Consider the following 14,420-nt stretch of genomic DNA (forward strand, 5'->3'; position numbering starts at 1 on the left):
TCTCCTTGCAGTCCAAGGGACTCTCAAGAGTCTTCTCCAACACCACAGTTCAAAAGCATCAATTCTTCGGCACTCAGCCTTCTTCACAGTCCAACTCTCACATCCATACGTGACCACAGGAAAAACGATACCCTTAACTAGACGAACCTTTGCTGGCAAAGTAATGTCTCTGCTTTTGAATATGCTATCTAGGTTGGTCATAACTTTCCTTCCAAGGAGTAAGTGTCTTTTAATTTCATGGCTATAGTCACCTAGGTCAGGGATATACAAATTTTGCCCATGGACAAAATTCAACCTGGTGTTTGCTCTTATAAACAGTTTTACTGGAACAAAAACAAGCTCATTCGTTTACATTTTATTCTGGATGTTTCCACGTGAAAACAAATCATTAAATAGTTGTGACTGAGACCACCTGGGCCACAAAGCCTAAAATATTTACTATCTGGCTTTTTAGAGAAAAAAATCTGCTGACTCCTAGCTTAGGTGAGACTAAGATGATTAAGAAGGTGTATTCCATTTACTACAGTGACTTTTTTTTTTAAAAAGTTAGGAAACTACAAGTATTAACGATCTATAGTATTAATAAACTTGCCAAGTCAAGAATATCTTTAGCATCCACAAACCTTAGACATGGAGCTTTTTCTGTCTTCCTGTACAACTTCAGACTGTGATGCTGACCCAAGTTGAGATTTAGGTGACAAATACCTTTAGAAAAAAAGAGTTTGAAGTTAATTACACTTTAATAAAATATATATATTAAAAAAAAAAGTTTGCCAAAATTTGAATGCTTTGAAACACAAGTGGCATGTATCCAATGAAATAAAGCCAGATTAGCTATTTATGCTCAAAGTTGTCTCACTTTCTACTTGGCTGATTTATCAGAAAAAGTGTTATTTTATCTCCCTGTCTCAGGTATTTTGGTCTAGCTCTGGAACAACACTTACAAGTCCGAGTATTGATATTTTAGTGAAAAATAGGAGAAAAGGAAGCAAAAGTCAAATCTAAATTATTCCTGAATTCTCAAAATAATCTCAATAGGTAGGTCTTGGCATCAAAACAACCTAAGACTGTATAGTCTTTCCAAAAGTAATGGAAATGACATTTTAAATTAGGAGAAAGAATATGTTAGTTTATTTTTAATGTCAGAAATTCTACATTTTTTATCTCTGAAAAATGGTCCATGATCAGATTCTTTACCATTTTGGTATAGAGATTTTATTACATACAAATTTATATCAACTATCTGCTCAGAGACATGAGATTTATCAATATGTTAGCATAAGAGCTGGAAAAGGCAATGGCAACCCACTCCAGTACTCTTGCCTGGAAAATCCCATGGACGGAGGAGCCTGGTAGGCTGCAGTCCATGGAGTCGCTAAGAGTCGGACACGACTGAGCGACTTCACTTTCACTTTCATGCACTGGAGGAGGAAATGGCAACCCACTCCAGTGTTCTTGCCTGGAGAATCCCAGGGACGGTGGGGCCTGGTGGGCTGCCATCTATGGGGTCGCACAGAGTTGGACATGACTGAAGCGACTTAGCAGCAGCAGCAGCATAAGAGCACATCTCGATCTAAGCATCAGTTTATTCTTGTATTTCTGATAAATTTTTATGTTTATATATTTCAAAGTATATATTTAGATTCAAGAAGATTTATGACAATTATATCCTTTATGTGTGTGTATGCTAAGTTGCTTCTCAAACTCATGTCCAACTCTTTGCGACCCTATGGACTATAGCCTGTCAGGCTCCTGTGTCCAAAGGATTCTCCAGGCAAGAATACTGGAGTGGGTTGCCGTTTCTTTCTCCAGAGGATCTTCCTGACCCAAGGATCAAGCCTGTCCCTTTTTATGTCTCCTGCATTGGCTGGCAGGTTCTTTTACCAACAGCATCACCTGGGAAGCCCCCTATATCCTTTATGCTGAATAATATTATATCGATTTGAAATATCCCTGCTTTTCTCTTGATTTCTACTTTACATAATATCAGCATTAACAATATTGATGCTACATGTCTGCTTTTTCTCTTAATAGCAACCACCTCTTTTAACACTGCCCTCTCGCTATAAATCTTCATCTCCCTGTCCCAAATTTCCACCATCTCAAATCCTAAATTTCTATGAATTTTGGAAGGGGGTAAATCACCTGCACATATTTATCTAGTTGAACCAAAAGCCCTTACATGTTTTTGAAGTCTAGATTGTAGTTGATAAACTTCTTCGACTATGAATTACTATGGGAAACCTTATCAACTCGTCTTGCTGCTAAGAGGGGCACAGTGGGGCAACTAAATTCACTCCACTGTTGACTACCTGACTCATGTTTTTTGTATAGTAGGGAAGAAATGTAATATATAAACTGGGAAAAACAGCGTGGGGTAAGATCTAGATGCCAAATTGTAAACTCTTTCAATGAGGATGGCCTTATACTGGACTAGTTTTTTTTTTTCATTTGAATCCAAACCAAGAGAAGAAGGAATCCAACTGATTGATTTTGAGAAAATGGTACCAACATGGAAATACTGAGCAGTCAAGATAAAAAAAGGCTTCACATCTCTTCATGCTAGCCAGGAATCTAAGCTATGTGAGCATCTCTCTTATTTTCACTTTATATTAATCTCAGACAATCTAGAGAGTTTCATGCAGAGTTGATGGGCCAAATTTTGATACAGCAGTATTTCATATTCACTTACTTCTGAATATCTCCAGTGTTTGTTTGTTTGTTTTTACTTTTCTTTTGTGATTTGGTTGTGACTGGATCAGATTTTCTGGAATTCAAAGGCGAAGCCAAAACACTTCCCTCACAGAAATTGTTCTTCGACAACAGAAAAAGCATAAAACAATTTTAAAATAAAATAAGCTATTAATTAACTCAGAATCCACAATAGAATTTTTCAGGTATTATGCTCATTATACTTAAATTCTATATATCCTGTGAAATAATACTGACCATGCAAAAATTAGTATAAACAAGATTAAGTTTATCTAAGTTGGTCTAAATTGCATTATTACCCTACTTTAGATAAACACAAACAGCATGATGATACTAATCTCATTAACTGATCATTTTTTAATTTTTCTAATGAATAATTTCATATATTTATAACTACTTTAACCTATAGGGGAAAATTGAAAAAGCTGGGGCTATACCTGGAATAAAAGTTATTTTATGTAAAATAATTTAATTGGGGAATTTAAGGGCATATCAATAAATAGCATGAATATTTACTTCCTATCTCATGACAGACCCATAAGTTTCCTACTATGTCACTGGAAAAATTAACATACTTGGTGGTGGTTGACATTTGGCCTTGAACCACCAAACTTTTATTCCAAAATATCAATAGATCTGCTCTTATAATCCCATGTGAAAACAAGAATTAGAACAATAATTCTCGAAAGACAAAGTTGACCCCAGGGTTTCCTCTTTGATATATTTTCTTTCCTATCCCATTTGTTATTCTATCGGTCTTTTTTTGGCCTTGCTGCTCAGCTAGCAGGATCTTAGTTCCCGCATCAAGGACTGAATCCAGGGCTATGGCAGTGAAAGTGCTGAGTTATAATCACTGAACTGCCAGGGAAGTTCCACAGTCTATGTCTTTTACTTAATTTCTCAGTTGTGTAAAGTTCTGAAACTATTCCACTTAAATTTTAAAAGGAAATATAATTTTTAAAAGGGTGTACATTCTAAAACTCAGTTATATTATGAATGGCAAGTCTCTCAAAAAATGGAGGGAAAAATCAATTCTGGATATACTTCACTTTGGTAAATATATTTTAAGATATCTGTTGTTTGAAAACAGAAGAATTGTTTTTAGAGGCTCTCAAACCTGCACACACACGTCCCCAAAGGGGAGTGGTATTCCCTAAATCCCACCCCCAGAGATTTTGTATTTTAAAAGAACTTCAAGTGATTCTGCCAGGTCCTTTCAAATTACTGGGTCTCACTGTATCCTTTGGTCTTAAAGTATGTGTTCTATCATCCTTCCCTTAATTCACTGTCCCCTAGGCAGTAATTTTTAACCATGGCAAGATAACAAAATCCAGGTTTAATATGTTATATAAGAATTTAGGGACTTCCCTTGAGGTCCAGTGTTTAAGACTCGTGCTTCCATGCAGGGGGCAGGGGTTCAATGCCTGATTGGGTGACTAAGATTCTACAAGCCGCGCAGCATGGACAAAAAAGAATTTAATGTGCTTCACTTTCAAAAAGTGATTGGCATCCATACAGTGGAATATTTTACCACTATTACAAAAGAATTATAGACTATATGTAGCAATATGAAAAATCTCTTATGAAATATCAAGTGAAAAAGGTGAGGAAACAGTTTATGAAGCTAAATCTCTTCCTGACCCTTGATGTTGGACCAAGTCAAGTGATTTGCTTTATTAAATGGCATGTAAACTGTCATGATGCTTAAACAGAAGCGTTAGGAACCACTGCATGGTTGGCTTTTATTCTCTTTCCTCTTCCATAAGAATGGCATGGCCTAAAGAGGACTCCCTCTTCACATGGAACACCACCAAATCAGCTGACATGAATCGTGAACAAGTCATAAATGTGGGTGGTTGAAAGCCTGAGATATGGGGATCATTTGTTACCTCTGCAATGTTGACTGATGCCATTTCCCATTTACATGTAAAATGATAAAGGAGAAGAAATTTGTGAACATAAAATACTAAATAAACCTACATTCAAAAGGAAAAAAAAAAGGTCAGGAAAAAAAAAAACAACCCAGTGTGATTCATTTTAGGTGAAAAAAAAAAGTTATAAGTAAGAAACCATTAATAGTGCTAACCTTTGGGGAAAGAGCCTGATGTAATGGAATAAGAATAGGAGTGGAAAAGTGGGAGGGGGAAATGGAGTTTTCATTTTCCACTGAACAGCTTCCTACGTAACTGAATTTACTTATGAAAAATAAAAATTTTTTATAGAATACTTGGGGGACTTCCCCAACAGTCCAGTGGTTAAGACTTTGCTTTCCAATGAGGGGGTATGGGTTTGATTCCTGGTCGGGGAGCTAAGATTCCACATGCCTTATGGCTAAAAAACAAAACATGAAAATAACAGAAGCAATATTGTAACAAATTCAATAGACTTTAAAAATGATCTACATTAAAAAAAAAAATTCTTAACAAACAAAAAAATCCCCAAACAAACCAAGAAAACCACATACTTGGATTAGAGCAAATATATAACAACATGCCAAAAAAGTTTTGTTTTAGGTAGAGCAAATATGTCAGAAATAGTTTCAGTTATGGTGAATGCTTCCTCTTTAGACTGTTCAAAATCAAACAAAGCAATAGTAATGGGAATACTTCAAAGTTCTTTCTTGAAACTTACAATATCAAGGCTCAGTCTTCTTGCCAGTTCTTCATCACTTTTCAGTTGTTCTTCCATTTCTCTGTGCCTTTTTTCTGCCTGTCTCTTTTCCTCCTCTTCCTCCTCTGCCAGTAATTTCTGAATGTATTCTTCACTGGCTTTGTTTTCTTCTTCCTCACAGGCTCGCCGCTCTGCCTCTACCTTAAAGATGATTAATAAAGAACAATCCTTCTCTGAACTTTTGAGTACACGTGCAATATTTCTTAATAAGAGTAGTGAAAAAAAAAAGAAACAACAACAAATTGGCAGGATTTGAGGGAATTAAAATCCCTCAAATGAAGGTCAAATCTGGAGAGGCCATTTCCTGTAAAGTAGTTCAGGAAGTCTCCTTTAGGAAGCCTCCCCAGTAGGTCCAATGAAACTTTGATCAAAGCCTCATCCCTCCTTGTTTCAGTCCTTATCACAGTTTCTATTACACTATAATACAGTTTTGGAAGTCTTCCTAGGGGATACTTTTCCTTAGGTAATAGAAGGTCACGTTCTGACTAACTTTGGCTTAGGTTTCTGAACCAAACACAAGCAAGGGAATGGAATGATAAAAACTGAATTAAACTGTTTTTTATGAGTTTTATGAGGAAAGACAAAGAAAAACTGTAATAGATTAGCAAGTGATCTAACTTTCTTAGCTCAGTAAATGGCAGAGTAGAGGCTCAAACTCAGCTTTCTGGACCTAAGACCATGCTTGTGGGCATTTAAACTATACTTCCTGAAAGAAATAATGTTAAGAACTACTTTAGAAATCCAAAGGACCTGACTCAAAAATAAGTCCTTGATTCAATTCAAGTGAAGGAAATAGGAGGAAAGATTTGTTAAGTTTTCTTGCTCTTAAAGGAAAGCCACTGGAAGAGACTGCTGTTTCTTCCTCTGCATATCATTGTATATGCAGCTGAGGTTCAGAAATGTGCAGCTGTCTTGCTATTAACCTGAGGATAAAGCCAGGTGACAGAAGTCAGCAAAGAAATGGAACCAGAGCTGTGGATGAAACCAACCCAGAAGTCCCTACTAATCTCTGGAATTCCAATAAATTATAGTTTTTTTCACCTATACCCAAAATCATCCTGATAAAACCTGTTCTCACTACATTGTTGTGAACATTAAATTATTTCTTAAACCCTTACTTAAAGACATTATTTAGACAATATGCTGACAATTAACTACTATGATTATTTATTAGCTCTTGTAGAGCTCACATGGTCTAATACAGTAGCCACTAGCTACATGTGGCTATTGAAATGTGACTAGTCCAAATTGAGATGTAGTATAAGTACAAAATACACAGTTGAAGACTAAATAAGAATAATCAATACTTTCTATACTGACTACATAATAAAATATTTTAGATACAATATATATAAAAATTTCATGTTTTTTAAAAAATTAAAATGTGGCTAATAGGAAACTTTCAACTGTGTATGAACCCATTGGACAACATTGCTCTAGACTAATCAGGGTAGGAGGAGTACTAAGGTTTTCCTGCTGCTACTGCTAAGTCACTTCAGTCATGTCCGACTCTGTGCGACCCCACAGATGGCAGCCCACCAGGCTCCCCCGTCCCTGGGATTCTCCAGGCAAGAACACTGAAGCGGGTTGCCATTTCCTTCTCCAATGCAGGAAAGTGAAAAGTGAAAGTGAAGTCCGACTCTTAGAGACCCCATGGACTGCAGCCCACCAGTCTCCTCCGTCCATGGGATTTTCCAGGCAAGAGTAGTGGAGTGGGGTGCCACTGCCTTCTCCGTAGGCTCTCCTAGTACTAGTGAAATCCAAAGACCCCGCTTTTCCTAATTAGGTACTTGACAAAGAAAGTAGACTGAGCACCAAAGAACTGATCTTTTGAACTGTGGTGCTGGTGAGACTCTTGAGAGTCTCTTGGACAACAAGGAGATCAAACCAGTCGATCCTAAAGGAAATCAGCCCTGAATATTCACTGGAAGGGGTAATGCTGAAGCTGAAACTCCAGTATTTTGGCTACCTGATGCACAGAGCCGACTCACTGGAAAAGACCTGTTGCTGTGAAAGATTGAAGGCTGGAGAAGGGGATGACAGAGGACGATGGTTGGGTGGCATCACTGACTCAATGGACATGAGTTTGAGCAAGCTCCAGAAGCTGGTGAAGGACAGGGAAGCCTGGTGTGCTGCAATACATGATGTCAGAGTTGGACATGACTGAAAGACTGAAAAACAACTTCACAATTAGCCCTTTATGGTTTCCTCATCTAAAGGCACTGTTTCTGCCTCTAAAATTCATATACTGAAGCCCTAACTCCTCAATGTGACATTTACAGGTGGGGCCTTCAGGAGGTAATAGGATCATGAGGGTGGACTCCTCATGAAAGGGACTAGTAGCCCATGCCCGAAGGGCGGCGGCCAAGAGGAGTTACCCTAAGTCCGAGGTCAGGGGCAGCGACAGAGAGTGCCAGGCTGCAATGGCACAGGAACAGCTGAGAAGAGCTACCCAAGTCTGAGGTCAGGGGCGGCGGCCAGGAGGAGCCACCCCATGTCTAAGGTCAGGGGCGGCAGCTGAGAGGAGATACCCTGCGAACGAGGTCAGGGGCAGCAGCCGGGAGGAGCTACCCCACGCCCCCACTCCGGAGACAAGGGGTGGCGGCCAGGAGGATCAACCCCAGGTCCAAGGAGAGGTGGATGCGCCGGCGCAGGAGGGCCTAGAGGAGCTATTCCACGTTGAAGGTCAAGAAGGGCGGCGGTGAGGAGATACCCCTCATCCAAGGTAAGGAGCAGCGGCTGCGCTTTGCTGGAGCAGCCGTGAAGAGACACCCCACGCCCAAGGTAAGAGAAACCCAAGTAAGATGGTAGGTGTTGCAAGAGGGCATCAGAGGGCAGACATGCTGAAACCATACTCACAGAAAACTAGTCAATCTAATCACACTAGGACCACAGCCTTGTCTAACTCAATGAAACTAAGCCATGCCCGTGGGGCAACCCAAGACAGGCGGGTCATGGTGGAGAGATCTGACAGAATGTGTGGTCCACTGGAGAAGGAAATGGCAAACCACTTCAGTATTCTTGCCTTGAGAACCCCATGAACAGTATGAAAAGGCAAAATGATAGGATACTGAAAGAGGAACTCCGCAGGTCAGTAGGGGCCCAATATGCTACTGGAGATCAGTGGAGAAATAACTCCAGAAAGAATGAAGGGATGGAGCCAAAGCAAAATCAATAGCCAGCTGTGGATGTGACTGGTGATAGAAGCAAGGTCCGATGCTGTAAAGAGCAATATTGCATAGGAACCTGGAATGTCAGGTCCATGAATCTAGGCAAATTGGAAGTGGTCAAACAAGAGATGGCAAGAATGAATGTCGACATTCTAGGAATCAGCAAACTAAAATGGACTGGAATGGGTGAATTTAACTCAGATGACCATCATATCTACTACTGCGGGCAGGAATCCCTCAAAAGAAATGGAGTAGCCATCATGGTCAACAGAAGAGTCCGTAATGCAGTACTTGGATGCAATCCCAAAACGACAGAATGAATTCTGTTCGTTTCCAAGGCAAACCATTCAATATCACAGTAATCCAAGTCTATGCCCCAACCAGTAACGCTGAAGAAGCTGAAGTTGAACGGTTCTATGAAGACCTACAAGACCTTTTAGAACTAACACCCAAAAAAGATGCCCTTTTCATTATAGGGGACTGGAATGCAAAAGTAGGAAGTCAAGAAACACCTGGAGTAACAGGCAAATTTGGCCTTAGAATACAGAATGAAGCAGGGCAAAGACTAATAGAGTTCTGCCAAGAAAATGCACTGGTCATAGCAAACACCCTCTTCCAACAACACAAGAGAAGACTCTACATATGGACATCACCAGATGGTCAACACCGAAATCAGACTGATTATATTCTTTGCAGCCAAAGATGGAGAAGCTCTATACAGTCAGCAAAAACAAGACCAGGAGCTGACTGTGGCTCAGATCATGAACTCCTTATTGCCAAATTCAGACTTAAATTGAAGAAAGTCGGGGAAACCACTAGACCATTCAGGTATGACCTAAATCAAATCCCTTATGATTAGACAGTGGAAGTGAGAAATAGATTTAAGGGCCTAGATCTGATAGATAGAGTGCCTGATGAACTATGGAATGAGGTTCGTGCCACTGTACAGGAGACAGGGATCAAGACCATCCCCATGGAAAAGAAATGCAAAAAAAGCAAAATGGCTGTCTGGGGATGCCTTACAAATAGCTGTGAAAGAAGAGAAGCGAAAAGCAAAGGAGAAAAGGAAAGATATAAACATCTGAATGCAGAGTTTCAAAGAATAGCAAGAAGAGATAAGAAAGCCTTCTTCAGCGATCAATGAAAAGAAATAGAGGAAAACAACAGAATGGAAAAGACTAGAGGTCTCTTCAAGAAAATTAGAGATACCAAGGGGACATTTCATGCAAAGATGGGCTCGATAAAGGACAGAAATGGTATGGACCTAACAGAAGCAGAAGATATTAAGAAGAGATGGCAAGAATACACAGAAGAACTGTACAAAAAAGATCTTCACGACTCAGATAATCACGATGGTGTGATCACTGACCTACAGCCAGACATCCTGGAATGTGAAGTCAAGTGGGCCTTAGAAAGCATCACTACGAACAAAGCTAGTGGAGGTGATGGAATTCCAGTGGAGCTCTTTCAAATCCTGAAAGATGATGCTGTGAAAGTGCTGCACTCAATATGCCAGCAAATTTGGAAAACTCAGCAGTGGCCACAGGACTGGAAAAGGTCAGTTTTCATTCCAATCCCAAAGAAAGGCAATGCCAAAGAATGCTCAAACTACCGCACAATTGCACTCATCTCACATGCTAGTAAAGTAATGCTCAAAATTCTCCAAGCCAGGCTTCAGCAGTACGTGAACCATGAACTTCCTGATGTTCAATCTGGTTTTAGAAAAGGCAGAGGAACCAGAGATCAAGTTGCCAACATCCGCTGGATCATGGAAAAAGCAAGAGAGTTCCAGAAAAACATTTATTTCTGCTTTATTGACTATGCCAAAGCCTTTGACTGTGTGGATCACAATAAACTGTGGAAAATTCTGAAAGAGATGGGAATACCAGATCACCTGACCTGCCTCTTGAGAAATCTGTACGCAGGTCAGGAAGCAACAGATGTTCAAGTTAAAACTGGAACAACAGACTGGTTCCAAATAGGAAAAGGAGTACATCAAGGCTGTATATTGTCACCCTGTTTATTTAACTTATATGCAGAGTACATCATGAGAAACGCTGGACTGGAAGAAACACAAGCTGGAATCAAGATTGCCGGGAGAAATATCAATAACCTCAGATATGCAGATGACACCACCCTTATGGCAAAAAGTGAAGAGGAACTACAGAGCCTCTTGATGAAGGTGAAAGAGGAGAGTGAACAAGTTGGCTTAAAGCTCAACATTCAGAAAACGAAGATCATGGCATCTGGTCCCATCATTTCATGGGAAATAGACGGGCAAACAGTGGAAACAGTGGCTGACTTTTTTGGGGGGGGCTCCAAAATCACTGCAGATGGTGACTGCAGCCATGAAATTAAAAGACGCTTACTCCTTGGAAGAAAAGTTATGACCAACCTAGATAGCATATTCAAAAGCAGAGACATTACTTTGTCAACAAAGGTTCGTCTAGTCAAGGCTATGGTTTTTCCTGTGGTCATGTATGGATGTGAGAGTTGGACTGTGAAGATGGCTTAGCACCGAAGAATTGATGCTTTTGAACTGTGGTGTTGGAGAAGACTCTTGAGAGTCCCTTGGACTGCAAGGAGATCCAACCAGTCCATTCTGAAGGAGATCAGCCCTGGGATTTCTTTGGAGGGAATGATGCTGAAGCTGAAACTCCAGTACTTTGGCCACCTCATGCAAAGAGTTGACTCACTGGAAAAGACTGATGCTGGGAGGGATTGGGGGCAGGAGGAGAAAGGGACGACAGAGGATGAGATGGCTGGATGGCATCACTGACTCGATGGATGTGAGTCTGAGTGAATTCCGGGAGTTGGTGATGGACAGGGAGGCCTGGCGTGCTGCGATTCATGGGGTTGCGAAGAGTCAGACATGACTGAGCGACTGAACTGAACTGAGCCTTAGAAGAAGAGATACAAGAGAGGTGATCCATCTCTCCCTCCCTCTCTTTGCCATGTAAGAACACAGTGAGAAGACAGCTGTTGAGAAGCCAGGAAACAGACCCTTGCCAAACGCCACATCCAGAACTGTGAGAAATCAATGTTTGTTGCTTCATTCACCCAGTCTATGGTGGTTTTGAGCCTGAATGGACTTAAGACACCATATACCACCGTTTCCTATCCTTTATGCTTAAAGCTTCAGGGAAATTTAAAAAATCTCCTTCATACTTAAATGCTTACAGATCACTATCACATAAGAAGAGCACCAAACACGTATAAATAAACTAAAGCTAATTTTAATTATTTTGAACACATGTAAAAACTGGAGCTTTGGGATGTCCCTAGAGATCCAGAGATTAAGACTGTGCCTTCCAAAGCAGAGGGTGAGGGTTTGAGCCCCTGGTCAGGAAGCTAAGATCCCACATGACTTGCAGCCAAAAAGCAAAATACAAAACAGAAACAATACTGTAATGGTCCACATTAAAAAACAACTGATTTTGATACTTGGCAAAACTAATACAATTATGTAAAGTTTAAAAATAAAATAAAATTAAAATTACAAAAAAAAAAAAAAAAAAGACTCTTGAGAGTCCCTTGGACTTCAAGGAGATCAAGCCAGTCAATCCTGGAGGAAGTCGACCCTGAATATTCTTTGGAAAGACCGATGCTGAAGCTCCAACACTTTGGCCACCTCATATGAAGAGCCAACTCATTGGAAAAGACCCTGATCCTGGGAAAGATTGAGAGCAGGAGGAGAAGGGGCTGACAGAGCATGAGATGGTTGGATGGCAACACCGACTCAATGGGCTTGAAAAAAAAAAAAAAATAAATAAATAAATAAAAAACAACTGAAGCCTTTATAAGCTATATTAAAATCATTAACATTTCAGTATATTATTTATTTATATAGGCACATAAAACTGTATGCAAAAACACAGCAGAAAATTTTTCCAAAAAAGAACATTTACAACCTACCTTGCTTATCTCCTCTTCATATTCTCTCCTTAATTCCCCAGGCTTACTTAATAAGCGGACTGGCTGATAGTCATCAACTGTTTCAGATCAAGAGAGAAAATTACATTATAGGCAATTACAGAATTCTATAGCTACCTTTGAGCTTACATTAAACCCATATTAATATAAAATGCAAAATTAAAATAAGTGTACAATTATTAACAGCTACAGGAATATGGAATTCCATTTTTAAAAAGGCCAGAGGTTTTCTGGTTCAAAATGGCACACAAATATGTATACTTAGCTCTTTCTCTAGAAGCCATTAAAATAACAGTAAAGGAATTTTTAAAAAGCAATCCCACAATAACAGCAAACAGATAGTTCTCCAAAAAAGATATATACAAATAGCCAGCAAGCACATGAAACGATGCTCACCGTCACTAGTCATTAGGGAAATATAAATCAAAAGCACAATGAAACAGCATCTCCCCCCTACTCCATCAAACCCAAGAAAACAAAACCAGAAAGTAGCAAATGCTAACAAAGATACAAAAAGGAACTCTTGCCCTTGCTGGTGGGAGTATTTAAGATTGTACAGCTGTTATGGAAGAGTATAGGAGTTCCTCAAAAAATTAAAACATAGAATTACCACATGATCCAGCAATTTCTTTTCGGGTACATACTCAAAAGAGTTGAAAGCAGGGACACAGACACTTGTACACCAATGTTAATTCACAATAGCCAAAAGGTGGAAGCCAAAGATGGAAGTAACCCAATGACCCACTGACAGATGAAAGGATAAACAAACACAGTAAACACGTATTAGCCAAAAAAAGAAATGGAATTCATTCACATGCTACAACATAAAGTCTGACTTTATGTTAAGTGAAAGATGGTGGTGATCATTTTGTACTATGTAAAATTACTGAATCACTGCTGTGAAATAGTGAACCTAATGTAATATTGTAAGGTAATTATACTTGGATTACTTTTTTTTAATGAAGTCGCCAAATTGCCCATACTGGGAAAAAGAGAGAGCGGAGAAAAAGAGAAAGGGAGGGAAGAAGGGAAGGGACAAAAAAAGCTACAAATAGCTACTATGATTCTACTTATATAAGGTACATAAAGTAGTTAAATCATAGAGACAGGAAGTAACAGTGGTGGTAGCCAAGGGCTGGATAGAGAGGAACTGAGGAATTATTATTTAACGGGCATAGAGTTTCAGTTTTTGAAGATGAAAAAGTTCTGGAAAGGGATGATAGTGATGCTTGCACACCTATGCGAATGTACTCAATGCCTTGAACTGCACATCTAAAAATGGTTAAAATGGTAAGTTTTGTAATGTATACTTTACCACAATTTAAAAAACACACTAAGATACCAGTTAACACCTACTAGGATGGCTATAAAAAATGAAAAAAAATTTTTAAAAAGCAGAAAAGAACTAGTGTTGGTTAGGATATGCAGAGATTACACGTTGTTAAGGGAATGTAAAATGATGCAGATCTGTGAAAAAGTTTGACAGATCCTCAAAAGGCTACACATAGAATTACCATATGATCCAGCAACTCCACTCCTATATACACAAAAAAATGAAAACATATTCAAACAAATACTTGTACATGAGTATTCATATCAGCACCCATTCAAACAGCCAAGGGTGAAAACTACCCAAATGTTCATCAATGAATGAATGAAATATATATATATATAAATTATTCAGCCCTAAAAAGGAATGAAGTACTAATGCATAATAGAACCTTGTATGAACCTTGGAAACATTATGCTAAGTGAAAGAAGCCAGACATAAGAGATCACATATTTTATGAATACACTTATATTATCTTTGTTGCTGTTGTTGAGTTGCTAAGTTGTGTCTAATTTTGGGGAGGACCCTATCAGAGATACCAAAGGAACATTTCATGCAAAGATGAGCTCGATAAAGGACAGAAATGGTATGGACCTAACAGAAGA

At 39.2% G+C, this 14,420-nt stretch overlaps 1 protein-coding gene across 2 annotated transcripts in view; it reads right to left on the minus strand.

The window, feature by feature from the left end:
- Window positions 1-14,420, minus strand: part of RNF168 (ring finger protein 168) — a 31,906-nt gene that overhangs the window by 8,912 nt on the left and 8,574 nt on the right. For both annotated transcript variants that reach the window (XM_070789206.1, XM_070789200.1), the window contains exons 3-6: window positions 12,464-12,544; window positions 5,344-5,519; window positions 2,693-2,814; window positions 624-705 (exon numbers count right to left, since the gene is read on the minus strand). In XM_070789206.1, the coding sequence (XP_070645307.1) occupies window positions 624-705; window positions 2,693-2,814; window positions 5,344-5,519; window positions 12,464-12,544 (461 nt within the window). The remainder of the gene's footprint in view (window positions 1-623; window positions 706-2,692; window positions 2,815-5,343; window positions 5,520-12,463; window positions 12,545-14,420) is intronic.

This window comes from Bos indicus, chromosome 1, assembly GCF_029378745.1.
Source record: "Bos indicus isolate NIAB-ARS_2022 breed Sahiwal x Tharparkar chromosome 1, NIAB-ARS_B.indTharparkar_mat_pri_1.0, whole genome shotgun sequence".
NCBI lineage: Eukaryota > Metazoa > Chordata > Mammalia > Artiodactyla > Bovidae > Bos > Bos indicus.